The sequence below is a fragment of the Coregonus lavaretus genome (genome assembly GCF_964263955.1).
Source record: "Coregonus lavaretus genome assembly, chromosome: 4".
NCBI lineage: Eukaryota > Metazoa > Chordata > Actinopteri > Salmoniformes > Salmonidae > Coregonus > Coregonus lavaretus.
In genome coordinates, this window is record NC_139991.1 from 44,831,070 (window position 1) to 44,858,332 (window position 27,263).

Genomic DNA, 27,263 nt, shown 5'->3' on the forward strand with positions numbered 1-27,263 from the left:
ATTCATCAAAGGACGTTGGCATAATGAAAGAGCTAACCTGACCCTCATCTGTGTGACGATCTCCCCTCACGTGGAAGACGGCTTATCGAAACCCAAAGCCACTGGTCCGGATTAGTCACCATTTTATTTTTGTTTCTTGTTTGTGTTTTTCTTGCAATTATGTGCCCAACCAACCAGGGGATTAAGGCAGAGAAAAACCCTCAGAATTATTGCAAATAAGGCTGACCTCAATTCCCCTCAGGTCTTACAGAGCTTTCCCCATCTTTGAGAATCCACCAGAATTCTAGAGTTCTGAATGTAACAGATTGGACCCTGTTATGACAAAAGATAATACAATTCCTGTGTATTTCCCACATACAGCTAACTTTGTGCAAATACGTGAATGAGCATTGTGGGTGTGAGGCAAAGCGTGTGATTCTTTATTTGTGAGCTTCTGCAGCAGCATGTGACTGAACATGAGGGTGAGAACGAGAGGGAAAAGGAGATGGAAGGATGCCGAAGGGAGGGGACGGATATCTACCCCAATGGGTGAATGTATAACACTCTAAATCATTCTCTAGAGAACTCCAGTCAGTCCTCTCTTTCTGTCTATCCCTCTCTCTGTCATTGTCTTGCACATCCCTTTTTTATAATCCTATTTCCACCTTGTCATTGTATCTCATTCAGTCTTTAATCTCTTTCTCAGTTCATCTTCCTCTCTCTCTTTTCCCACACGTTAGAGTTTGTTCCCTTGAACTGTGTTGAATACAGATGCCAAACCAATTTTCATATCCACCCACATGATGAACAATGCTAAATGTGATTTGTATTGTGATCTGAGCTCTTCACAGACCAGTGGAGGCAGAGTGTGAAAGGAGTGCCCTGAAACCACGAGACCGGCATGTACTAGGCAACCTATTGTATTTGTGCCAGTGCCATGGTGCCACACACAGGTGACTGACTGGGGTCAACTCGGGTTTTCTCTCCTCCACACATAGGCCCATTCACACTACCAAAGACACAGACATCTCAAATTAGAGGCAATCTCATAAGTGAGATGTGTGTAATCATGACTGGGACAGTGACCAGGATGATTAGTGGTGTTTCCAGCCAAAAAGCCCTGAGCACTGTAATTTATTATTAGCTATTATTATTTGTCTATTTATGAGTAGTTTTATTTATGAATAAAATGCATTTTCATTATAATCTTCTATTCCTATTAGGCATTATCCAAGACAATTGTTCAAACATTAACCGTAAAGGTTTCTCCCATATTTTCCCCAGAGGGCCTTGATATGAATAAGGTCCGCTATTTGCACTTGCACAGAAGAGGTTAATATGGTCCCCCACAACCCCACATGTTCTCTGAGCCACTTGTGGCCCTCATGGTAGGACAACGTCAAGACTGTTAACAGCAAACAGTCTGTTGACAGTGACAGTATCCCCTATCACCTGCACCAGTCATTTTGGAAGGATTGAGGCCAGACCATCATTTTGAGAATCATCCATTGAGTTAAAGTGTTATCATTCAATTTCTGTGGAATCAATACCTCAGTGCACTCAAAATTCATTATAGCCACTGAAAAAGAGACATTCACTTTCAGCTCATGGAGCAGTAATTTGGGACATGTTAGCTAAATGCATCAATAGGTGGCGACAAATATCAACTAACACTATTTGCTGACAACAGCCATAGACATTAAAACCAAACGCCAGAGATTTATGGGCGCGTTCCAGGTCATCTTTGTTGTAGTCGTGCTGCGCAGAAGATCTCACAAGACCTGGACAAGTATTTGGCTTGTCTGGAACCACATTCATATGATATGAACACATATAAAATATGTCTATACCATATTGATGTGGTTTCCGAGAACTAAACGTATCCAATCTTTGTCATATACACTACCAGTCAAAAGTTTGGACACACCTATTCATTCAAGGGTTTTTCTTTATTTTTTACAATTTTTTACATTGTAGAATAATAGTGAAGACATCACAACTATGAAATAACACATATGGAATCATGTAGTAACCAAAAAAGTGTTAAACAAAGCAAAATATATTTTATATTTGAGATTCTTCAAATAGCCACCCTTTGCTTTGATGACAGCTTTGCACACTCTTGGCATTATCTCAACCAGCTTAATGAGGTAGTCACCTGGAATGCATTTCAATTAACAGGTGTGCCTTCTTAAAAGTTACTTTGTGAAATTTATTTCCTTCTTAATGCGTTTGAGCAAATCAGTTGTGTTGTGACAAGGTAGGGGGGGTATACAGAAGATAGCCCTATTTGGTAAAAGACCAAGTCCATATTATGGCAAGAACAGCTCAAGTAAGCAAAGAGAAACAACAGTCCATCATTACTTTAAGACATGAAGGTCAGTCAATACGGAAAATATCAAGAACTTTGAAAGTTTCTTCAAGTGCAGTCGCAAAAACCATCAAGCGCAATGATGAAACTGGCTCTCATGAGGACCGCCACAGGAATGGAAGACCCAGAGTTACCTCTGCTGCAGGGGATAGGTTCATTAGAGTTAACAGCCTCAGAAATTGCAGCCCAAATAAATGCATCACAGAGTTCAAGTCACAGACACATTTCAACATCAACTGTTCAGAGGAGACTGTTTGAATCAGGCCTTCATGGTCGAATTGCTGCAAAGAAACCACTACTAAAGGACACCAATAAGAAGAAGAGACCTGCTTGGGCCAAGAAACACGAGCAATGGACATCAGACCGGTGGAAATGTGTCCTTTGGTCTGGATTCCGAATTTGAGATTTTGGGTTCCAACCGCCATGTCTTTGTGAGATACGGTGTGGAGGAACGGATGATCTTTGCATGTGTATTTCCCACCGTAAAGCATGGTGGAGGAGGTGTTATGGTGTGGGGGTGCTTTCCTGGTGACACTGTCTGTGATTTATTTAGAATTCAAGGCACACTTAACCAGCATGGCTACCACAGCATTCTGCAGCGATACGCCATCCCATCTGGTTTGGGCTTAGTGGGACTATCATTTGTTTTTCAACAGGACAATGACCCAACACACCTCCAGGCTGTGTAAGGGCCATTTGACCAAGAAGGAGAGTGATGGAGTGCTGCATCAGATGACCTGGCCTCCACATTCCCCTGACCTCAACCCAATTGAAATGGTTTGGGATGAGTCGGACGACAGATGAAAGGAAAAGCAGCCAACAAGTGCTCAGCATATGTGGGAACTCCTTCAAGACTGTTGGAAAAGCATTCCAGGTGAAGCTGGTTGAGAGAATGCCAAGAGTGTGCAAAGCTGTCATCAAGGCAAAGGGTGGCTATTTGAAGAATCTCAAATATAAAATATATTTTGATTTGTATAACACTTTTTTGGTTACTACATGATTCCATATGTGTTATTTCATAGTTTTGATGTCTTCACTATTTTTCTACAATGTAGAAAATTGTAAAATAAAATAAAAAATAAGACAAACCCTGGAATGAGTAGGTGTGTCCAAACTTTTGACTGGTACTGTATATATATATATATATATATATATATATATATATATATTAAGCAATCACACCTGAGAGGGGTGTGGTATGTGGCCAATATACCACGGCTAAGGACTGTTCTTACCACAAACTCCCAAGGTGCCTTACTGCTATTATAAACTGGTTACCAAGGTAATTAGAGCAATAAAATAAAATGTTTTGTCATACCCGTGGTATACGGTCTGACATACCACGGCTGTCAGCCAATCAGCATTCAGGGCTCGAACCACTCAGTTTATAAATAAACGACCTGGAACGTGGTCTTTGCTGAACTGACAGTCAGCTGACGCTAGCAGTGTCTCAGTCTAATCAGTCCGCTTGAGTCTAGGCCTTTGAGAGTTAGTCATTGCCGGTGAGAGGTTGATTCACATTGGAATTCAATGGTTTTATCTGGCTGACCAGTCGTTCAACAACACCATCTTGCTTTCTAGCTAATGGTAGAAGTAGACTGCTTTTTGTGTTGTTCTGATTTGTGGTGGTGTTGTTGACAAATAGTGGCATGTTTCTCACTGCTAGCGGTTAGCTAACGTTAATGCTAACCTAGCCAGCTAGCTTCTTTAGCTAGCTAACCAGTTGTCATTCATTGATTATAACTTTCCATTTTAGTTTTCGTTAACGTTAATTGGTTGGTTTACTAACCAACGTTAGCTAGTCGAGATGGTGGTTTTAGATTTAGACTAGTTAGCTAGCTATGTCGCTCTGATTTACTGCGACGATGCTAACGTTATGTTCGGTAATGACGTGTGGACGACCAAAACAACTTCGCTTCAGACAGTAGTTAAGGTTTTCACTGAAGTGTTTGACTTACAATTAAATAACCGGAGGTTTACTTAACTAATGATATTAGAAGAAGAAGCTAAGTTAGAGAGAGCGGTTTAAATGGCAAGAATTAGAATTGAGCCAGGTAATGGACTTCAGTCAGCAGAGTCCACCAAAAGTTTGCGGGACACCAGAGAAAGCCTGGCACTGACAGATGGAGAAGTCAACTCTTTCGGTTCGGACTCAGAACTAAATGGCTATACCAGCGAGAGACAGACGGATAAATATGGATTTATTGGGGGTGCACAACAATATTCAGAACAATCGTAAGTAAGACCCATCTGTTTATAATTTTCCATCAGAAATGAGGGAGCCAAGCTCTGTTTGTGGCTGACAAAATTGTCAAAGTGCATCTTCCTTCCAGATTAGTCACCTGGTTGACCCCATCTGACTTCACATACCACTTTCCTGTTTGTCATTTTCTAATATGCAATTCACATTTGAATCAGTAGCCTGTTGTTTGCGATATAACTCCAGTGGATGCTCTCCACCAAAGACAGTGTCATCCTTACATTTTACATTTGAGTCATTTAGCAGACGCTCGTATCCAGAGCGACTTACAGTAGAGTGCATACATTTTGGTACTTTTTCATGCTTGTCCCCCGTGGGAATCGATCCCACAACCCTGGCGTTGCAAGCGCCATGCTCTAACTGAGCCACACAGGAGGACTTGGAGGTTAACAGAAACAGTTATTCCTCTCTTGCTCTGTCTTACACTCAGAAGAGAGTCCCTTGCTAGCCTTTAGTAACACCTGCCCTGTCCAGAATGACCCCCTACCCCACCCTTAGCAGGTTTAGTTTGCTGCTCTGTGAACCTCTTGAGGAAGCTGTGGACAGAGTGTCTGGTCAGACAAGATGGATGAGAAAGCCTCTATCATGTAAGCCTCTAGCATCACTCAGAGTAACTGATAGCAATAGGACCCGCAGTTCTCCCACGGTCCCTTGGTGTATCAACCCTCTTCCTATCTTTCCACCCTCTCAGCAGCTACTCTTCCCGGGGTCTAAACAGGGTTAAAACAGTTACATCACCGCAAAACACAACAGCCTAGATAATAAATAAAACAATGCATCATACAATACATTATTACTCTAATATTAAACATTTACAATATAAAATCCACAATACCAGAACATCACAATGTGTGTGTGTGTGTGTGCGTGTGTCCTCACAGTCCACGTTGTGTTGTTTTATCCGTTTTTTAAAATGCGATTTTACTGCTCGCTTGAATTACTTGACGCGGAAGAGTTCCATGTAGGCATGGCTCTATGTAGTACTTTGCGTTTCCCAGAGTCTGTTCTGGACTTGGGGACTGTGAAGAGACCCATGGTGGCATGTCTTGTGCGGTATGTATGGGTGTCTGATCTGTGTGTTAGCTGTTTGAAAAGACAGTTTGGTGCTATCAATACCTCTCTCAAAGACAAGTAGTGATGCAGTCAATCTCTCCTCTATGTTGAGCCAGGAGAGATTGACCACGTTTATATGCGCACAGTATTCTGGGTAATAGCTCAAATCCCGCTTAAGGTCTTATTCGGGATAAGTTGTTTACATGCACCTTTGATATCCCGCTCAGAGTATCCCTGTAACCATGAATAAACAGAATATTCATAATTTAAATTCATAAGGGTTAAATGGAATAGTAACTGAAATATGGACACTGACTGTAGGCCTATAACCGCTCACATATAGCGTTATATAATATTAACTCCTGCTGAACTATGCATTTCTTGCAGTAGAATTATAGGACAAATGCTAGTTTTGTCTCGGGAACAGAAGTGGAGAAATATGATTTCCTTTTAGCATCTCTTGAGACAATGCGAATGTGCGTGTTATGTGTTATCTTCAACAATGTTATGCAAGCAGACAGTAGTTGGCAATATCAGAGGGTTTTGTGATGAATGAGCCATCTGTCTTATTTATATATACACTACCAGTCAAAAGTTTGGACACCTACTCATTCAAGGGTTTTTCTTCATTTTTTATTTTCTTTACATTGTAGAATAATAGTGAATACATCAAAACTATGAAATAACACATATGGAATCATGTAGTAACCAAAAAAGTGTTATACAAATCAAAATATATTTTATATTTGAGATTCTTCAAATAGCCACCCTTTGCCTTGATGACAGCTTTGCACACGCTTGGCATTCTCTCAACCAGCTTCATGAGCTAGTCACCTGGAATGCATTTCAATTAACAGGTGTGCCTTCTTAAAAGTCAATTTGTGGAATTTCTATCCTTCTTAATGCATTTCAGCCGATCAGTTGTGTTGTCACAAGGTAGGGGGTTATACAGAAGATGGTCCTATTTGGTAAAAGACCAAGTCCATATTATGGAAAGAACAGCTCAAATAAGCAAAGAGAAACGACAGTCCATCATTACTTTACTTTAAGACATGAAGGTCAGTCAATACGTAGCAAGAACTTTGAAAGTTTCCTCAAGTGCAGTCGCAAAAACCATCAATAACATAAATTGAGTTTTAAAATAAATATATATTTTCCCTAAATAAGCGTTGTAAAATTAAAGGTCAAATAAACTGCATTTCAAACAGTCAGCAATAATCTAATGAATTCAGGGCTTGTGAAGTTATACCTAGGCTAAATCTAAGCCTTCCACAACCATAACACCCACTAATAACTTAATTATTTTATCAAAATAGTTGAACCTGCTTTTTGATTGCGGTAATCACTGATCTGGCTTTCAAGTCTGTCTTTGAAAATGCCCTTTTTTGTTAGAAATGTAACTAGAACCATGCGTAATGCACATTCACTAATGACCAACTCTTCAGTTTCATCAGCTGTCCGGGTGGCTGGTCTCAGACCAACCCGCAGCTGAAGAAGCCGGATGTGGAGGTCCTGGGCTGGCGTGGTACATGTGGTTTGCGGTTGTGAGATCGGTTGGACGTACTGCCAAATTCTTTCAAATGACATTGGAGGTGGGTTATGGTAGAGAAATTAACATTACATTATCTGGCAACAGCTCTGGGGGACATTCCTGCAGTCAGCATGCCAATTGCACGCTCCCTCAACTTGAAACATCTGTGACATTGTGGTGTGTGACAAAACTGCACATTTTAGTGTGGCCTTTTATTGGCCCTAGCACAAGGTGCACCTGTGTAATGATCATGCTGTTTAATAAGCTTCTTGATATGCCAAACCTGTTGGGTGGATGGGTTATCTTGGCAAAGGAGAAATGCTCACTAACAGCGACGTAAACAAATGTGTGCACAAAATTTGAGCGAAATAAGCTTTTTGTGCGTATGGAACATTTCAGGGATCTTTTATTTTAACTCATGAAACATGGGACCAACACTTTACAAGTTGCGTTTATATTTTTGTTCAGTATAGAATTTTCATTGTTGGACATAAAATACTGTAAAAATACCAGGAAATCAGCTCCAAAAGAGATTTACATTTTGGAAATCTGTTCCCAAGTATTCCCACACATAATAGAGAGATGTGATCGTATACAAACGTAAGCAAGGTTTGAAATGATCTGTTTGGGATTCGGTCAAATTGCAGTCTACAAATTATTTGTAGTTATGTTCCAGCCCCCCGACCATCTGCTCAAGAAAAAATCGGCCCGCGGCTGAATCTAGTTGATGATCCCTGCATTAGGCTATAGAAAATTAACACAGGTCTCATCAATAATCTCTCAAGCCCAGGTGCTAGTGATTAGCCAGCTAATCTTTATATTTCAAGTTTGGCCAACTTTGATCTATCTGCTAGCTAACAAGGTTGAACAGTTGAATTGTTATGGACACACCCTTCTGTCTGTCTCCAAATGTTTGAAAAGCATGTTAGCCTGTCCATTTTGTTCATATGTTGAAATCAAGTGCCTTCTTATTTCTCAGAATGAAACATTCCTTATATAATTGTGTTTTATGCTTATTGGATATTTTATAAAACACAGACTAGACATCTAGAATAACAGTCTTTGGCTAAAATGCTGCTAACAGTATGTGGTACCCCAATGCTGCGCGTGACAAACTGAGCATTCATTTTCCAGAATCAATGTTCATTGATACTCTCATTTTAGTAGTGTCTGCTCTGCGCGCAACTTGAGTAGTTGAGACATAAAAAATGTATCGTTAGAAAAGTTAACTTCTCCTCTATTACAGTCAATGTGTTTTAGTGTCCAAATGACCGATTCTGTTGGACCAAACCTCAAATGGAAATACAGAGTTGAAACTGCTTGTCAGAGAGAAAGATGTGATCTCTCAACTTTGTTGGCGTGAGGGGGAGGGGCTTTGTGTGTGTAAACCATAGAGGAAGAGGCGAATCGAGAGGTTTCACTCTTGCTAAAATCTGTCCAAAATAAGGCGTGCGTTTCTATGGGCTTATTTTGGACCTAAGCTTGTCGTCTGCCTTCCCGCCTTTGGGACAACGACTCTCATTGTTAGGGCAGAGACATGAGCATCTCGTCATTATATACAGATCTCTGTTATAAATGGGAAGGTGCACACAGGAGCGAATGAGACGAGACCAAAAATACAACATGAGAACAAGCAAACATAAATGCTCATAAAAACGAAAATTAACAAAACCTAGATTCTTGCGATACAGGCATTTGGAATATCGCACAAAAACATATTTGAATTAATTTGATATCACCCAGCCCTAACCTATGAATTGTTAAGTGATTAAAACTTCATTAAATCAGTAAACAGAATTACAATCCCTTCCACTTGCATTCTGTTATGTTCAGCTCATAACTGTTTTCTTTCATATTCTGTTGTCTGGTGGTCTAAGCGAGAGTGTGAAAACAGTCTGGACAACCCCTCCCTCGTTCTCTCTCTGCATCTCGCTTCTCTCTCTGCGTCTCGCTTCTCTTTCTCTGGTTAATATTACCTCTCCCGGCTCTTACTGACACCTACCCATGAGCCCCCTCTCTTCCATTAACAGTAACCAGCAGCTGCACCAACTGAGCACCAAACCAACACTGGTGTCCATGGACATTGAAAAGTAGTTGAAATTTGATTTCAGCCTTGATTTCAACGTCCACGGACCAAAACATGTGGGCCTTGATTTCAACGTCTATAGACATAGATTTTTGGTCCGGACCAAATCTGAATCAATCATAGATGTCTATGTTTCACTAGTTTGGACAGTACAGTGTGTAGAATAATACCCATATATGCAAAGGAGGATATTGCATATTTCTACCTTTGTGTACCTATTCAGGATACATCACCATGAAGAGAATGACTTTCATATCCATAATGATGCATGTCTGTGTTGTACAGATCAGGGACCCATGATGAAATTCTGTTACCGTAATTCTGTTACCTGGTGTAAATCCACTTCACTTGCTGTAGTTCAACAACCAAAATAGATGTTTTCAAACTCAAGGTGTCATGTCATAGCTGACACCCCAATTCTTTCTGCAGACATCGTTGCATCTTAATTCGTAGCAGATATTTAGCATAGTTTTTGGAAAACATGGACACATAAAAAAATGAAGGGAGATTTTACTGAAATTCTGTTACCAAACTTTGCATCTGCACAGTTCTTCAGTAAATGTGTTTTTGTACAATGTTCAGTGTACATTTTAAAAATTAGGCCTTTTGCATACAGTTGTATGGTTTGTTAAACGTTGAAATCAATGGTTTTTGTTTGACATACATTTTAAGGGATTCTGTTACCTTGAAATTGCCCATTGGCATGCTGCTATTGTATTGAACCATCAACACGTAGGATGGGCTAGTTGTTTATAGACTATAGTAGACCTGGGTGCTTTGGTTTAATTCATTGGCCATTACATTTTTTTGTGAGACTCCGTCTCAGCCAAGTCATTGTTGTCTGTACTGTTACAAATTGAGACGTTTATGACATTCCAACAGATAATTATCAGTGGACCCTTTCGCTGCTATCCACTCCTCACACAAGGGGAGTCCGTGAAGATTCTGGAAGTCCTGCAGTACCTTGAATAATCAGTTCCAGAAATGAGATGTTTTGTGGATTAGCCTACATGGTATGACGACAAGGTTTTCTCCATTTGTAAAAAGCAAGAGCACGATATAGCCTCTTTAGTTCTGGGATTGACTGTCTAAAACCGCTTAGGTTAGTTTGTTGTTTTTAAGTTGTTTACTGCTGCCATGGTCACTTGACAGCCTTTGTGTTGTATGGCATTGTTTTTCCCTCATTTTGCTTACCGATGTGGTATGTTAGGCCGGGTCCTGCTGCCTTGTTAAGTGCTTTTGACTCATAGTCATGTATTTTCTACACTTATGGCTTTTCGCCACCGAGTGCAACATGAACCGCTGATTCTCAGCAAAACAGAATACCGGCCTGATGTGTCACCACTTGTTCTGAACAAACGCCTTCTAACTCGTCTGTTTACAGCCTATTGTGATGTGCATTTCTCTCCAGTGTTTAGGCTCCCAGTGAGCGGTTGCTGAGCAAGAGTAGGACTGGGGAGGTAACAGAAGTAAGGGGAAGTTCTATTAGAACTTCCTGTTTTTTGTGTGCTTCGCAGGTTGTGGCAAGTGTCCCACTGTTTTGTCTGAGGATGGATTTCCTGTGAGGAGTATGAGGAGTAGGAAGGGATCAGCCGCTGCCCTGCTCCTTCCCCCAAGAGCGCCAGGATGTGATGAAAAGAATGCCACATCCCAGCACACTGCTCTGTTTGTATGGTGTTTTGTATTTGAGTGTGTGCTCAGAATAGGGTTGGGCCGATATATGATTGTATTGTGATATTTGACATTGACGATATATCGTGAAGTGCAAGTCTATACTCTATTTAAACTTTACAGATCAAAACTATGCAGTTTAATCAGTTAGGCTGTATCAATATAAATTAATTAACTAAGCCTTATTTTATTGCCACACAGAGATTATTTAATGAGAATATGACTATAATATTGTAAGTACGCACAAAATTCACAGTCATTCGTGTAGCCTACAACAGACAACCTAGTTTCATTCATTCATCCCTGAGAAAAAGGCTAGGCTAAAAATAAAGCGTGTCATGGTGTTGCGTGTTCACACCTCCTCTCTGCATCCCCCTTGGTAATTTGACCACAGTCGGTCCAGTGTACTGGGTGTGTCTGTCAGCTGGATGCAATAAAGATGCTCTTTCTCTGAGAGACACTGAAACACACGCAGCCTCTTTAGGGCCCCTTTGAACCGCCCTCGCCTTCATCCACTGCCCTTCTACCAAGGGAAGGAGCCCAAGCCCAGCAGTCCTCCAGAACTATGTTGTCAGCTCTCTCTCTCTTGTTTTCATCTGGAGAGGCAAAACAATGGCAGCTATTGTCCTTGTCTCTTATCATTTCTTGCATTTCCGTTCTGGTTTCAATGGACACAACGATCAAATGGCTCAAGTTTTCTAGCGAAAGAGTTGTTTCTGTAAGAAAAAGAATGTACGCTCCTCTGGTGAATGATTTTCAGAAGCTACAGGAAGCAGCTTGTATTTCTGTTTTCCTCCAAGACAACTTCCTGTGTGAGGGATGGCTCTTCCTGTTTGGCCCTCGGCCCTCCCTCCTTCCCTCACTCGCCTCTCGTTTCACTGGTGTCTGTGTTGACAGCCTTTGCTTGTCATGGGCTCCCGAGTGGCGCAGCGGTCTAAGGCACTGCATCTCAGTGCTTGAGGCGTCACTACAGACCCCCTCGTTCGATTCCAGGCTGTATCACAACCGGCCGTGTTTGGGAGTCCCATAGGATGGCGCACAATTGGCCCAGCGTTGTCCGGGTTTGGCCGGTATAGGCCATCATTGTAAATAAGAATTTGTTCTTAACTGACTTGCCTAGTTAAATAAAGGTAAAAAGAAATGCCTCAAGTAATACATCCCTGAGTGTTTGTTTAGAGAGACAGGTGTGTAGCTACAGAGTAACCGTCTGTCTGTCCCTGACTCCCACAGAGCTGAAGACATTCCTCCTGAGGTGCTGAGACAGAGGGAGGCCAAATGGCTGGACATGCTCAACAACTGGGACAAATGGATGGCCAAGAGACACAAGAAGGTCAGTAACTCAAACATCTGCTGCGCATCACTGGCTGATAGGCTACCGAAATCCCATTGCTGACGATAACAGCTTTCTTTATAGAAAGCACGTTAACCTTGCAAGCTGTCATGTGCCACCCCTACTACTCTTATTGAGTGACCAGAAAATATGGAAGGAAAGTAATTGAACACATACTTGAACAACCTACCTTGACATTCAATCTATTCCACTGATGGAATTCCCATGATTTTTAAACTAGAATCACCGTGCATGATTATGATGAGTGGTTGTGACACTAGCGCTAACTCCCTACCCCCAGATGAAGCTGCGCTGCCAGAAGGGCATCCCCCCCTCTCTGCGAGGCCGGGCGTGGCTCTACTTGTCAGGAGGAAAGGTGAAGAGGGAGCAGCACAAGGGCAAGTTCGAGGTCGGTCACTAACCACCACCGCTACACACTCATTCATACACACTCTTGTACTTTTACACATAAAGCATGTGAATTCGGGGGACTGTGTGTTTTTAAGGAGCTGGACAGCCAGGCAGGAGACCCTAAGTGGGTGGATGTGATCGAGCGGGACCTCCACAGACAGTTCCCCTTCCATGAGATGTTTGTGGCAAGAGGAGGCCATGGGTGAGTAGCTCTTTTGGCGTGGACCCATGGCTACTTCTCAGTACATGTTTGTTTTCGTAACCGAATTGTGTGCGTGTGTAGGCAGCAGGACCTGTACCGTGTCCTGAAGGCCTACACACTGCACCGGCCTGAAGAGGGTTACTGCCAGGCTCAGGCTCCCATCGCTGCTGTGCTGCTAATGCACATGCCTGCTGAGGTCAGTCCACATACACACCATCCCATGTGTATACAAAAATGTTGAATACTCTGTTACTCACGGTACAGGAATGTGGCATACACCACAGTCGTGCTCAATTCATGTTTTTTGCTTTATTAACAGGATGCATTCTGGGGTCTGGTGCAGATTTGTGAGAAGTACCTTCCTGGATACTACAGTGCAGGGCTGGTAAGACTGTCCACAGACCTACCACACTGGTCCTCTAACACAAAGAATACAAGGAACCAAGGTCACATGCTGAAGAGAATTCGCTGATTGTTGGTTGTGACAGGGAGAGGTTTTATATTGGGGTTTAAAGATCAGGATACAGTTTGTTGGGTTTTCCCAAGGGCAGAGCTAGAGAGTAACTTAAAGAGCTTACCTGTCACTAAAATACAGTTAATCATTAATTCAGCATGTTTATCATTGCCTGGAACTGCAGTGTCATGGAAAAGAAAAGCTGGACAATGTTAGGTGACACTCATGTTGAATGCAGGCAGGCAGGTCATATTATTGGACCAGCTCTCTAGCTGGCATGTGCTGCTGTCATTGCATGTCCTGTAGCCTGTTGTCTGTGACCAGCTAATGACAAATGGCCCTGAGTGAGCAGGTGACCAGGCAATGTGGGCCAGTTAATTAAACATTAAAAAGAGGAAGGCGTCTGTTCTCTCTCTCTCTCCCTCACCCCTCCCTCCCTCTCGACCCCTCCATTTGTCTCTTTCTCCCTCTCCTTTCTGATGGTTGTTCCTGTAGGAGGCGATCCAGCTGGATGGGGAGATCCTTTTTGCTCTGCTGAAGCGTGTGTCTCCTCTGGCCCACCGCCACCTGAAGAAGCACAAGATGGACCCCATCCTGTACATGACGGAGTGGTTCATGTGTGCCTTCTCCAGAACCCTTCCCTGGGCCTCAGTGCTACGTGTCTGGGACATGTTCCTTTGTGAGGGTGAGACACAGAATCTGTCATTTAATAGGATCTCTGTGGTGTGCAATATGTTTAATGTAAGTGGCTATATGAGACATGTGCAATGTGTATGACATGGGTAACATGCAATGTATGTAATATGCTGATTCCACACAGTAAACATACACACATGTACATTTTGTCCACCAGAGAGCACTCTCGGCGAGACATGCTCTTTAGACAGACTGACATGGACACACACACACACACCCCAGCATACTCATCATCACAGACACATTCAAAGATACCCACACAAATACGTTATACACACACTGACACAATGACAAGTCTTATCTCAGGACAAGACTTAATCCGTTTTGTCTGGTGTTGTCCGGTCATCCAGGAGTGAAGATCATCTTCCGGGTGGGCCTGGTGCTGTTGAAGTGCATGCTGGGCTCCCAGGAAAAGCTGAAGACGTGTCAGGGCCAGTATGAGACCATGGAGCTGCTCAAGACCATAGACACACGCTACATGCTGGAGGGATTCCTAGTGCGGGAGGTACACAACCACCATTCACAGCCAGAATTATAGAACCAGAAACATCATACTGGAAAATGCTCAGTGTCATGGTTTTTAGCCACTTTGAGAATAGCTGACATGAATGTGATGAGACTGTGTCATGGCTATGTTGCATGCTAAGGGCTATGGTGTAAACTGAAAAAGACCCTACTGCCACATAGTGGTACTTTAATAAAACAGCATTTTTTCTATGATTTCTACTACTTTGTCAAGCTGACAAGCTATTAAGACTGCTATGTTAACCACTGTTGTTAATCTCTACCCCTTTTGCTCTGTCCCAGATTATAGAGCTGCCATTGTCAGAGCGGGACATTGAGAAGGAGCACCTGGCCCAGCTGCGGCACTGGAAGGAGACCCGGGGTGAGTTGCACTGCAAGTCCCCTCCAAGAATGCACGGCGCCAAGGCTATCATGGCCGCTGAACCACCCAGTCGCCAAGACCTGAGACAGAACCCCACCATCATAGTTGAGTCGTCCCTGGCAACCAATAAGAATGGGGAGGGCCAGGATGAGGACAAAGCTAGGAAAAAGACCAAAGAGGAGAAGAAGGGGAAGAAGAAGAACAGCTCCCCGACCCCGGTGGCGGCCAACCCTGAACCCAGCGACGCCTCTACCGAGCCCTCCCCACCCCTCAAAGACACACCCCTGCAGGGCTCCAATCAGAGTCTGATTAGCACAGAACATGACACTTACCTGTAGCAGATGGAAAGAGCTGGGACCAGCCGGGGATTACAAAACCTATTTACAGCTCACTGACTCCCGATCCCCAGAATACACTTAACCTCTAACCTCTAACACCCCCCTCCCCCCCCCCCATCCCATCCCCATCCTCTTGACTCTTTCCATTATAGCCAAATGCATCTATAGCAAAACACTCCATAAGAATGGAAGCCATCTTCCATATTGCCCTGGGGGCTACTACAAGTGTAGACCAAGTAGACTTTTGTTTTTCACACATGTATGGGAGATGACAATTTAATCATCAGTTGGGAGAGTGCAGCACTTTGTTCAGTGGACCATACGGGTATACAGGCACTTTGGCTGAGGGTAGATTGCACAGCCTGCCGCTGCAATCAATCATATCAGTTTATTATCTCAATCTTTTCTTATTTAATGATGTTTTTTAGACTGATTCAAGATCAGGTGACATAACTATGAAGTCTGTTTAGCCAGGAGTCCTTGCCCTGTCCCAGCTGATCCAGGGTCATTACTGGAGGCTGGAGCACTATGCCTGTTTACGTCTTCCACTTAATATATGCTGTAGTATGAGGCAATACATTGCCAGCACACACCAATCCTGCATTGTTAGATTAAGTCAGTCACAGGGAATGTCAATAGTTAAATTGTAATCACAATAGAATATGGTTTGAATCACGTAGGTTGCCAACATATTGTATAAAGCTAAATGCTATTGTCATTCACTCATTGGTGCATCCTTTCTTTCTGGTTGTAGTTGATGAACACTAGAGGGCTCTGTGGGGCCATTGTTCAGCCCTGACCAATGAAGGACTTGAACTACAGGCTCAAGGGAAAAACCAATCATCTGTATATCATCTTTATAGTTTCTAATGAAGGAAATGAACGTTTGCTGGACAATTCCTGTCACTAGACCAACGATTGTTGATTTGATGGTTTGTCATGTATATGTGTTGTAAGAGCCATGCTGTCTAAATAATTCCTTAGTGTGGGTTGTTTATTCTGTGCAGAGCTCCAGGGAACAGAACCAGTGAGTGTGTGTAGTTATGTAGTGGGAGAATGCCAATCGATGGAACACTCATATCATACTCTGCCATGTTGATTAATCCTTGTCTATGTAATGAGCTAAGTATACGCTATTTGTGTATACCTGTTTATTAGCTCTGTGCATAATTGCTTTATATGTAATTGTCAATATTACATGTGTGTTAGTCAAATTTGCCTTTAGATCAGATTAGAACTGCAGAAGTGAAAGTTTCTGAAGGGACCATTTATATTAAATAACAAGGTAAATAACTGTCTGTTTTATGTATGGTAAAAGGATTATTTCTGTCAAAATTACTATAGATTTTCACACTTGCATGAAGTATAGTTTAGAACTTCATATAATATAGATTTAGATTTGTCTAAGATGAAGCACTTTGTCCCTGGTCAAGCTCTTTAAGAATAAAATTTACATTTTGTTTGTCTTCTGTAAAATTGCCCATGTTTATATATTGTGGGACGTCTATATCTACGTAACCTCTGCCACACATTTAACCAACACTCTGACACACCATAATAATGTATTAAACTTCTATAGCACTTTTCATAATAGAAATCTCAAAGAGAGTCATAAGCAAAAAACTAACAAACAAGCAATATATCATGACTGGTCAACCAATATAGGCCAAGTCTTTGAAAGCTACATCCTCTGCACATGGAGAGGGTCAGTTCATGGCTTGACCGGAGGAAACTGGTCACAGGATGGTGACTGAGTCTGCTGATGATCTTGTAGAGTACAAGTCTGGGAACCAGCCTGTGTCATATAGCCACTGGACTTCTCCTCTTCCACTCTGTGAAACACCCACTTGGGTGATGCCTTTGCAGCTGTGGGCGCCAGAAAGCTCACCACACAAAGTTCAGAATAGTAGCCAGTTGTCCTCTCTACGAGCCCTCTGCCTCAACATTGTCTTCCTCCATCTCTCAATCCACTTCTCACATGGTGTTCTCAAAACAACAGGAACTGGCAGCCAGGTGAAATAAGAAAGCTATATATGAGCTGTGGAGAGATTTCAGCAGTTTTTCATATACTTGTGTATACAGTAGCGGGTGCCATTGAACTTTGATGAACAGGAAACTAGCATAGGTCCAATCCTATTCAAATATGCTAATGATCCTGGGACATATTTCTACACCCATGTTAAGTGTGGATGGATCTCTTCCAGCTTGGACCACCTTTGGGAATAGGGGATAGGCTACTAATGGGGAAGCAGTTATAGATTAAGCACTTTGGGGGACATTTGGGAGATTCTCTGTTGCTGGAACTTTATCTGTATGAAGAATTTTGAATTGTGGGCTCCTAAATGCTAAAGTGTTAGGCCTTGTGTTGGTCTCATTGTAGGTAAATTTAGGAGGAACCAGAATAATCTAGCTATCAACTTTCCACATGGCCATATGGGTGATGATTAGATAGTAAAAGCACTCCTTTCTCTCTTTGTTTGCTTATAAGACTACATCTCCCTGTATCTACTTGCTGTATCTGTACCAAACCAATCACATTTATATGAATACAATTCGATACTCTTGGACTAATCTGTTTTGTCTGTTTCTCGTTCAATATAGTGGGATATTTGGTGCAAACGAGAGTGATGGCAGAACTGAAAAGCCAGAGAGGACTGGACAGAGTGTTATGTGATCTCCATATACTCCCCCAGCCCCCCACCCTCCCATACACACATTAGCCACTTCCTTGGACACCTGTTTCTCTGGGTCTTTCAGCTCTGAGCGGTATTTGCATCTCAAAGACGGCGGAATCACACAACACGCCTCGCCCAACTATTTCCCATCACCCGTTAATGGATGTGCAGAGCCTGTTAAATGTGCAGCAGCCTAACAATAAGGACAGCCTTCTCCCTCGCTCTGATGCATTTATCTAGACCGGGGTTTCCCAAACTTGGTCCTGGGGCCCCCCTGGGTGCACGTTTTGGTTTTTGCCCTAGCTCTACACAGCTAATTCAAATAGCCAACTCATCATCAAGCTTTGATTATTTGAATCAGCTGTGTAGTGCTAGGGCAAAAACCAAAACTTGCACCCAGGGGGGCCCCAGGACCGAGTTTGGGAAACCCTGATCTAGACAGTCATAATAAGCAGAACATCGATTTTCTCGCTCTTTCCCTTCAACATAATTTGCATCAAAACATCCTCGAATGTTCTTTGACTTTTTGACGTGGCTGTCTCACTGCCATAGATACACTGTAACTTAAGGTAACACAGACCTGAGATGTCTGCTCTTCATTTCGTGGTGTCTCCTCTCCACACACTTCCGATCCTTTGTAACGGAATACATTTTAGGGCCTCTGTGGATAGTCTCTTCCGTGGAGATGAAGGAGAAGATTTATTTACAACACCCCAAGGAAAAGGAGAGATGGATCTTGTCTTTCACAGATGGCCAAAAGACAATATATGAATTACAGATCAGACGATGTAGTCTATTTCTTTCTCTTTCCTCCGAGCCACCATCATTGTGTCTAACTATCAGAGGATGCCTGTCATTGGAAGCTTTTCCATGGCTTTTCTTTTGTTTCCTTTTGGCCTTTCTCCTGATTACTGGGGTAAACAATATATCTCCTTCTGCTCTCAACCTGTCCCCACCCTGCTCCACAGGGACATTCAGACAGGGGCCCAGACTACAGGGAACATAATAGAAGACCAGTGAATAGCCTCTTAGCTAATCTGTGGAGGACGAGACATGACCCAGACATGACCCTAGAACCAACCCAACCTATGGGACCCAGACATACTGTAGCAGTGTAGCCCACTATAACCACTGAGGTATGACTATAACTAGCCAGCCATACAGACACTCAACATGTCCTTCTCAAAGTATATCCCAATAAATCAAGGCATTGATACTGGTACACTCATGTTTTAAAAGATTAGGATCCTGTGTTATGAATCCCTTGCTCATCATATTTCCATGATGTGATATGTGTTTTATAGGGATGTATATGTATGGTGGTGTGGAGGGATGATCTCATAGGGCCATATGTGGACAGTGTCCGTCTGTGGGATTACAGTCTGGCTTAATGAGCCCTAAAGCTCCTCAAAAGCTTTTTGTTGACTGAGGGTCTCCCTCTCCTGTTATCCCAGTCAGTCACCCCTTCTCAGTCCACTGTCTCGCTGTCCATGAAGGGGTGCAGAGAGAATCTAGAGTTCAAGGGCACAGGTCAATGTTATTACGACACTCTTTTTGTCTTGATTGGTTAATCTGACATGCAACATCCGAAACTTTTTGGGGGGGGATTTAATAGTGAGAATCACTACTATTGTGATGCTGTCTGAAATGAGCAAAAGTGCAATTATACATACCAGCCATAAAACACTGCAGCATATTGCTGTAGTTGTCACATGCAAAAGAGTGCAAGGTTATCTCTTTTTATGTTTACAAATGAGGAGGGGGCAAGTTAACTGTAACTGTCACTTTTTATTCATCATCTGATTGTCCTAAACCAAGCAGTTGAGACTCAATGCCGCCACTGGAGTTCCCCAATCCATTCATATGGTGTTTCCATGTCCTTCATGTCTTTGGGAAACAGCTTTGATGAACCCAGATTTCAGTAGTCTCTTCCTGCGCGTGTAGGACAGGAAACTGGTACAGAGTAGCAGGGGTCAGGGGTCAAACAGATGCTTTTACAGTAGACCAAGGACAGGAAGTGTATGTGCCTTTTTATTGTGCACACTAGATAACACTACCCAGCTAGCATATCATGTTCTGAGAACCATATGTTGATTAGAGCTTGGTAAGAGCATAGTTGTTATTTTCCATTCAGCCTTCCCACAACTTTCTGGGAATGTTGCAGGATAGTTGCTTGAACTTTAAGAAACAATGTTCTTCTGTGGGAATTTCAGTACTTCAGCATAACGTTTCCTATAGGTTTCCTCATGGTTCTATTTAAAGTAATGTTCTCAAATTGTTCCGAGAATGTTAAGAAAACTTTCCATAAAAACCACAAGAAAACTTTTGTAACGTTCAGAGAACGTTCTAAGAATGTTATTTAAAAACATATACATTCCGTTCTCAGCATCAACAATACTCTTTCTATCCTATATCTTGTTAACCAAATATCTCTAACGGTCGCCCCAGCGTGAGTTGTTTTATGTGGTCCTCTGTAGCTCAGCTGGTAGAGCACGGCGCTTGTAACGCCAGGGTAGTGGGTTCGTTCCCCGCGACCACCCTTACACAAAAATGTATGCACGCATGACTGTATGTCGCTTTGGATAAAAGCGTCTGCTAAATGGCATATTATTATTATGCAAGTGATGTCAGAATGCACTCACTGCTCACTGATTGTTACGCAACAGGACAGTTAACATACGCTGCCTGCTAATCATCTATAGGCTATGTTTCAACTTGTCAATTTCACATTATTTTCTAACAAGTTTTATTTTCTAACAACAGTTTGAATTGAGATGTGTTCCGCCTCCTCATTAATTCACATAGAAGTAGCCCATTTCAGTGTTGCGGACAATTTCTGTTTGAGGCTTTACTGAGCTGGACAATCTTCTCACTCTCTTCGAGGAGAGCCCAAGCACTTCCCCAGTGTTTCCGCAGATCAAGTATGCAGACATTTGCGCAGTCTTGCATGAACTGGCACATTTTCTGGCTGGCACTCGCATTGCCTTCATTGTTGTTTTCCTTACAAATAATAACTTTGGACATGTGTGCGTTCCTATCAAAGTAATTGCCTTATTTTCTGTATATTGTGTTGTCGTTTCTACTGTAGCATACAGTATGTATGTATGGAGCATTATGTATTTACAGTTTTATTCAAGTTTTCAAGTACTGGTGAAAATAATGCAATCTGATTACTGCATAGATTGTAATGGACACCTATGATGTGTGTAAAATACTTTTTTGAAGGTTGTAATAATGAGCTAATGCTAAGCTATTTGCCAGCTATGTGTGGCGCCATGTTTGTTGACATTATACAATGCATTCTGGGTGTCACGTAAACATCTGTCAGACCAAATATGTTATAATGAGGTGAAGGAATGGTTCACTCATCTTTCGAGTAAACTTCCAGAAGTGAATGAAGGGAAGTGAAAGATCGTAGATGACACACCCCCTTCAACATGCATACTGCAAACAGACCAAACTCATCTAGTCTCCTCTTATTATCTTTGGTTGACGCGAAAAAACTAACATTGCGGTGCGCACAAACTACCCATCGTCGGATTACTTTTGATTTCGAGAAAGTGTTTTACTCAATTATTTAGATCAATGGTGAGCTCACCCGTGATGTGATGAATTATAAATAGTAATTGCTATTAGCTAATTCATATTGTGGTTTCTGTCAGCTTGTGTTACGTCAATCTTTCCTCAGCGCTAGGACCAATGTAGCTTACATTTCCAGTTTGGATGATTGTGTCGCTACTTCTGTGAATGCCTGAACATTACATTCAGGACATAACTTTGTAAGGACTGTGTTTGTGCAAAATGTTTCTGTGAAAAAACTGTGTGGCTAGCTCAAATGCTGACTGTTGCGTCAATCGAAACTGAACATTATAAATAAGCATTCTAATCACACCGGTTTGAGCATACGTCACACCCGTTTGTTGGTACGTGTGAAAAGGTTAAGTGTATGCGTAAAAAAACATGACATGCCATCTCCATCCTGGTGGCGTAGTGGACTAATTCCATGGATAGAGAAAAGAAGAAGATAGGTTCGAATCTCACTGATAAAGAAGAAGTGTTTGCATGATTAATGCCTATGGAAATTAATTTCCATGTGTCTTATCTGTTCTTGGAGTTCAGAAAAGTTAACCCTAAATAAGCTAGCAGTGCTATTAAAAGTATTATTGAAACATTCGGTGAACATTTTAAGGAAGTTATTCAAAAACCTCCAAATAACCTATAATTTCAGTTCTCACTTGTGTGCTACTGTAGCTATCAGAAGTGTTTAGAAGTGTGTGTGAGTGCATCTGCGTAATACAGCATGGTGTACGTACATGCGTGCGTTTATCTGTTTGTTGTCCAAGTGTGTTCATTAGCAAGATTTTTACCAACAGTAAGTGGTGTTTGGTATCCTTTGACAAGTGTATTTACTCAATGTCCAATTATGTATTTAGTGTAAGAGGATGTTCACGTAAGAGGATAGTTTTTGATTTACAGTACTGTACTACAATATGGCCTTCCAATGTGTGTTTCATGTTATAAAGTAGATTGCTTTGTCTCTGTGTCTACTTGCTAGGAAGAGAGGAGTCAATCTGTTGTAGTGTAGCTGGTGTGAATGGTCAGGTGCTTATTTATTAATTTAAGAGCACCTTTTTTTGGATCATCTGTTTGTTTAGAGAATCTAATCTGCTCATTAGAAGAATGTGTTTTCTAATTGCCTTACAAGGATGAATCTGTCCATCGGATGAATGCCTTAATAGTGTGAAGACCTGTTCTTCTGGTGCTGGGTGTGTGCTTAGTCCCCTCGTGTACTCCCTGTTCACCCACGACTCCGACACCATCATCAAGTCTGCTGACGACACAACGGTGGTAGGGCTGATCACTGACACCGACAAGTCAGCCAACAAGGAGGAGGTCAGAGACTTAGCAATGTAGTGCCAAGAAAACAACCTCTCCCTCAATGTCAGTAAGACCAAGAAGCTGATTGTGGACTATAGGAGAAGGAGGGGAGAGCACGCCCCCATCCACATCGACAGGGCTGTTGTGGAGCAGGTCGAGAGCTTCAAGTTCCTTGGCATCCACATCACTAAGGACTTCACATGGTCCACACACACCTACACAGTCATGAAGAGGGCACAGCAGCGCCTCTTCCCCCTCAGGAGGCTGAACATTTGGCATGGGCCCTCAGATCCTCAGAAAGTTCTATAGCTGCACCATCGAGAGCATCTTGACTGGTTGCATCACCGCTTGGTATGGCAATTGCACCGCCCTTGACTGCAAAGTGCTACAAATGGTGGTGCGGACAGCCCAGTACATCACTGGGGCCAAGCTCCCTGCCATCCATGACCTCTATATCAGGCGGTGTCAGAGGAAGGCCCCAAAAATTGCCAAATACTCCTGCTACCCAAGCCATAGACTGTTCACTCTGCTACCATCCAGCAAGCAGTACCGTAACATTGGCTCTCGGACCAATAGGCTCCGTGACAGCTTCCACCCCCAAGCCATAAGACTGCTAAATAGCCAGACTGCAAAATAGTCAATTAATGGTACCCGGACTATATGCACTGAGTCTGTCTTGCACTGACCCTACACACACTCACTAGCCTTTATATACACACCATATACACATTCACTCACACACACTACGCTGTTACACTGACACAAAACCCTCACACATTCACAAACACTACATATGCACACACACATATAACACACACACATACCGACAACACAAACACACATACATACACACACGCACACACACACACACACACACACACACACACACACACACACACACACACACACACACACACACACACACACACTTTTACACTCATCATTTGCTGCTGCTACTCTTTTCTTTATTTTACTCTTATTATTATCTATCCAGATGCCTAGTCACTTTACCCTGCCTTTACATATCTGCCTCAAGTACCTCATACCTCTGCACATTGATCTGGTACTGGTACTTCCTGTATATAGCTCCATTCTTTAACTCTGCATAGTTGGGAAAGGTTTGAAAGCAAGTATTTCACTGTAAAGTCTATACCAGTTGTATTCGACGCATGTGATAAATACAATTTGATTTGATTTGTAGCTTGTGTCTATCTGGTGAGAGGAGAGTGTGCTTTTTGTTGATTTGTGCTTGGGGGAAGTTTGTTTTGTGTTTATCTGTCTATGTGTTTGCCGCTAATCTGTATTTGATCTCAAGTCACTTCCTGCCATTGTTGTGTCACATCCCCACTGTCTCCATTCTTCCTATCCATCCAGTCCTCTCTCCCCCAGCAAGGAAACCAGGGGCTCAGAGAGGATACACACAGAGGGGAGTAGGGGCTGTGTGTGTGTGTGTCGTGTGCACCATGGAACACTTGCCCTGATAAAGCTGGGACCATAGATATACAGTATAATATAACACACACACAGACAGACATGTGCTGATATGAATGGGGAACAGCATCAACAGCAGCAGGGCAGCCAGTGATAAGAATGAGAGAGGGACAGACAGATTGAGTAGAGGGGTTTCCTATTACTGGCTTCCCAGGGATGAGACTGCTTGACCAGAGATTATGTAGGTCAATGGTACAACAGAGACCAAATGTTTGTGGTAGAAAATGAGAAAAGTTAGCATCATGAGTCTGACTGCTCTGATATATTCACATATGCACAAACACACCTTCACAAATGAATACACATACAGGAAGAGCGTTTAACTCTGATTACAGTAAACAATAGGCAAAATGGTATATGATGTCATACCTGTGTGTGTGTGTTTGTGTGTGTGTGTGTGTGTGTAGCAGGGAGCATATACGGGTTGAATTGGTAGATACAGAACCTGAACCTGAGAGGTAAAAGCAGTGACCTCAGAGCTCTATTATAATTGAGACTGATGTCAAAACCATATGGGCGGCAGGACCTTTGGTCTCAGGGTACAATAGCTTATTGTGTTCCAACCGGTGTGGTCATGGGTGTTACGTACAAACTCCATAGCACGTGTGTGTGTGTGTATGTGTGTGTGTGCGCGTCCGTGTGTGTGTGTGCGTGTGTTCTTCCCTGGAACTTCACCTCAGATCAAATGTAGGGTTGTGTTACAAAAATGCCTTGAAACCTAGACCTGCCGTAAAACGGCTTTGACGATTCTCATGTTACATAGGGAGGATAACACACCAGAGGACCACTAATCTCACCATACATTTAGAATATTCCTCACAGTTTGTTAAAACGTTGGAATTCCTCCCTTTCTCCTGTCCACCAGTTCAGATGGTGGGAACAATACCGGTCCTAATTAGACCCCGGAGAGAAGAGTAGTGAAGGAGGAGGAGGAAGGGCTTCATGGTCCAATACAATGCCAGATATTACCCACAGGAAGAGGGAAACACTGGCACTTTATTGCAGGTCTGTTGTTGTTGTTGTTTTAGACAGCATGGGCCAAGGCCCTGGACCTTGTCTCCATCTCCTCCTGAACAGGTTTAAATGAATAACACGGGATCCTCAAATCAGGGGAAAGAGGGCAAAGTGATTGAGACAGAGACCATGTTCTCATCATCCTGAGTATTTTAATGCAATTATCTTTCTTTTTTATCCTTTCTCACTATCTTGCCCATCCTGTACTCCTACCTCCAACCGCCACTGCCAATGCTTGGATCAATCACAGTGTTGTGGGAAACATGATCACATACTGTAGGGTGCTCCCCAGTCCGCAACAACAACATCTTATTTACCCAAACAGAGGTCATGGCCTGAAGTACTGGTCCACATCCTGTGCCAGACAGGAAGTCCCTGTTAACTCTGAATCTCTATCTCCTCTTCCCTCTCGGGTCTAAACTCTCTTCCTTCCCGCTTAGAGACATGTTGAGGCCCCACCTTCATATGATGGTTGTTGTATTCTCTCTGTTGTATTAGCTATTTATACCCAATATGAAAACAATGGATTGGGATTTTCCCTCTTGTGCACACGTTTACTCTAATTATTTATATTACACAGTCCCTCTTTATAAAGACAACAACCGAGTGAAAGGAGGATGATTTATCTGAACAAGGTGGCCAGCATAGTGAAGTGTGACCCACAAACAGAGACCGGACACTGGTGCGTCAGCCATGGTTTAGAGCACATGTGTCAAACTCATTCCACGGAGGGCCGAGTGTCTGTCTGCAGGTTTTCGCTTCTCCCTTGTACCTTATTGATGATTTAAGGTCACTAATTAGTAAGGAACTCCCCTCACCTGGTTGTCTATCCCACATGAAAAAATACTACAGTATAGTTTTCCAAACTACCAATTACTTTACACTGGAAGAAGTTAAGCTACACTAAAGCTACCCTTAATGAAAATATAGTTTACTTAACTAAAGCTACGTTGAAAAAGTACTTCACTACTTCCAAGCTACTTCGTAAAAGAATTATGATATCTAAATCTGAAATGTCCTAGACTACAAATTGCAAGAACAGATTCCTCTGGAGTCAGATGTTAACAGAATGTGAAATTTAGCCTATGAAACACAAAACATATATTTCAAGTGAGAATTAGGACGGTCTGATATCGAAAAAGAAAGGAAATTCTTGCATACTTCACCCATATTTATTTTATATTAGCAAATACAGTAGTGTGTAGTTCCAGTAGTTAGCTACACCACTACATTAAAAAAAGTTACTAACTACTGAAAACACTACCAAGATTTTAATTTAGTTCAACTACCACCAAACTAGTTTCATTACTAGTTGAACTACATGTAGGGTGAATTCTGAAAGAGTGGGACGTCATATAAACTGGGACAGCTTAATCCTGATGCGTTTATTTATTGGTCTGACAAGAGAAAATGTAAACAATTGTTACCAAGCCCTTGCAGAGAAACGACCAAATGACCAAATCACATCACTTAATTGGTGTGACATCATGGAGGGGGGCAGAGCAAATTTCAGATAGGAAGCTCACCCCGTGAAGCACACGGTAAGATCAGTGACATCATTTTTTTTCTTCTGTTTTGAAGTTAAGGCTATAAAACTGTCATAAATAATGTACTGTGCCCAGTGCTTGACTTGAACTGAATAGATGCCAGTACTCATTTTGGGTGCCAGTACCGTTTATATTTAGGTGCAGGAGCTCCACAATACTTTAGAGCTAATATTCAATAAAACAAACAGGAGCAAAAGCAGTAGAAAATTTGAGGTCCCGGTACTCAGCTCCGGTGAGCTCCTGCCCAAGTCAAGCACTGACTGTGCCAAATTGTGAATTTAATATGCATACTATGTACTGGTGCATCAAAATACATAAAAAGTTGCCAATATTATGTTTCAATGTTTTTATTGAGTTATTTTTTGTTGTTGTTCCGCTTTACCAACCATA

General features: G+C 42.3%; 1 protein-coding gene across 1 annotated transcript; it reads left to right on the forward strand.

The window, feature by feature from the left end:
- The first annotated feature begins 3,811 nt into the window (after window positions 1-3,811).
- On the forward strand, window positions 3,812-16,735 carry LOC311127289 (TBC1 domain family member 10A-like). The gene is made up of 9 exons (XM_084159099.1): window positions 3,812-4,585; window positions 12,182-12,281; window positions 12,583-12,690; window positions 12,788-12,894; window positions 12,976-13,090; window positions 13,214-13,279; window positions 13,844-14,033; window positions 14,395-14,549; window positions 14,852-16,735. Exons 1-9 carry the CDS (start codon window positions 4,380-4,382, stop codon window positions 15,266-15,268), a joined length of 1,464 nt encoding a protein of 487 aa, XP_084015225.1. The 5' UTR covers window positions 3,812-4,379; the 3' UTR covers window positions 15,269-16,735.
- The last annotated feature ends 10,528 nt before the right edge of the window (window positions 16,736-27,263 follow it).

Coding starts and splice junctions, on each gene's coding strand:
- LOC311127289 (XM_084159099.1), top strand. CDS start 4,380: ATGGCAAGAATTAGAATTGAGCCAGGTAATGGACTTCAGTCAGCAGAG. Junction 4,586..12,181: donor CAACAATATTCAGAACAATC/GTAAGTAAGACC, acceptor TGACTCCCACAG/AGCTGAAGACATTCCTCCTG. Junction 12,691..12,787: donor AGCACAAGGGCAAGTTCGAG/GTCGGTCACTAA, acceptor TGTGTTTTTAAG/GAGCTGGACAGCCAGGCAGG.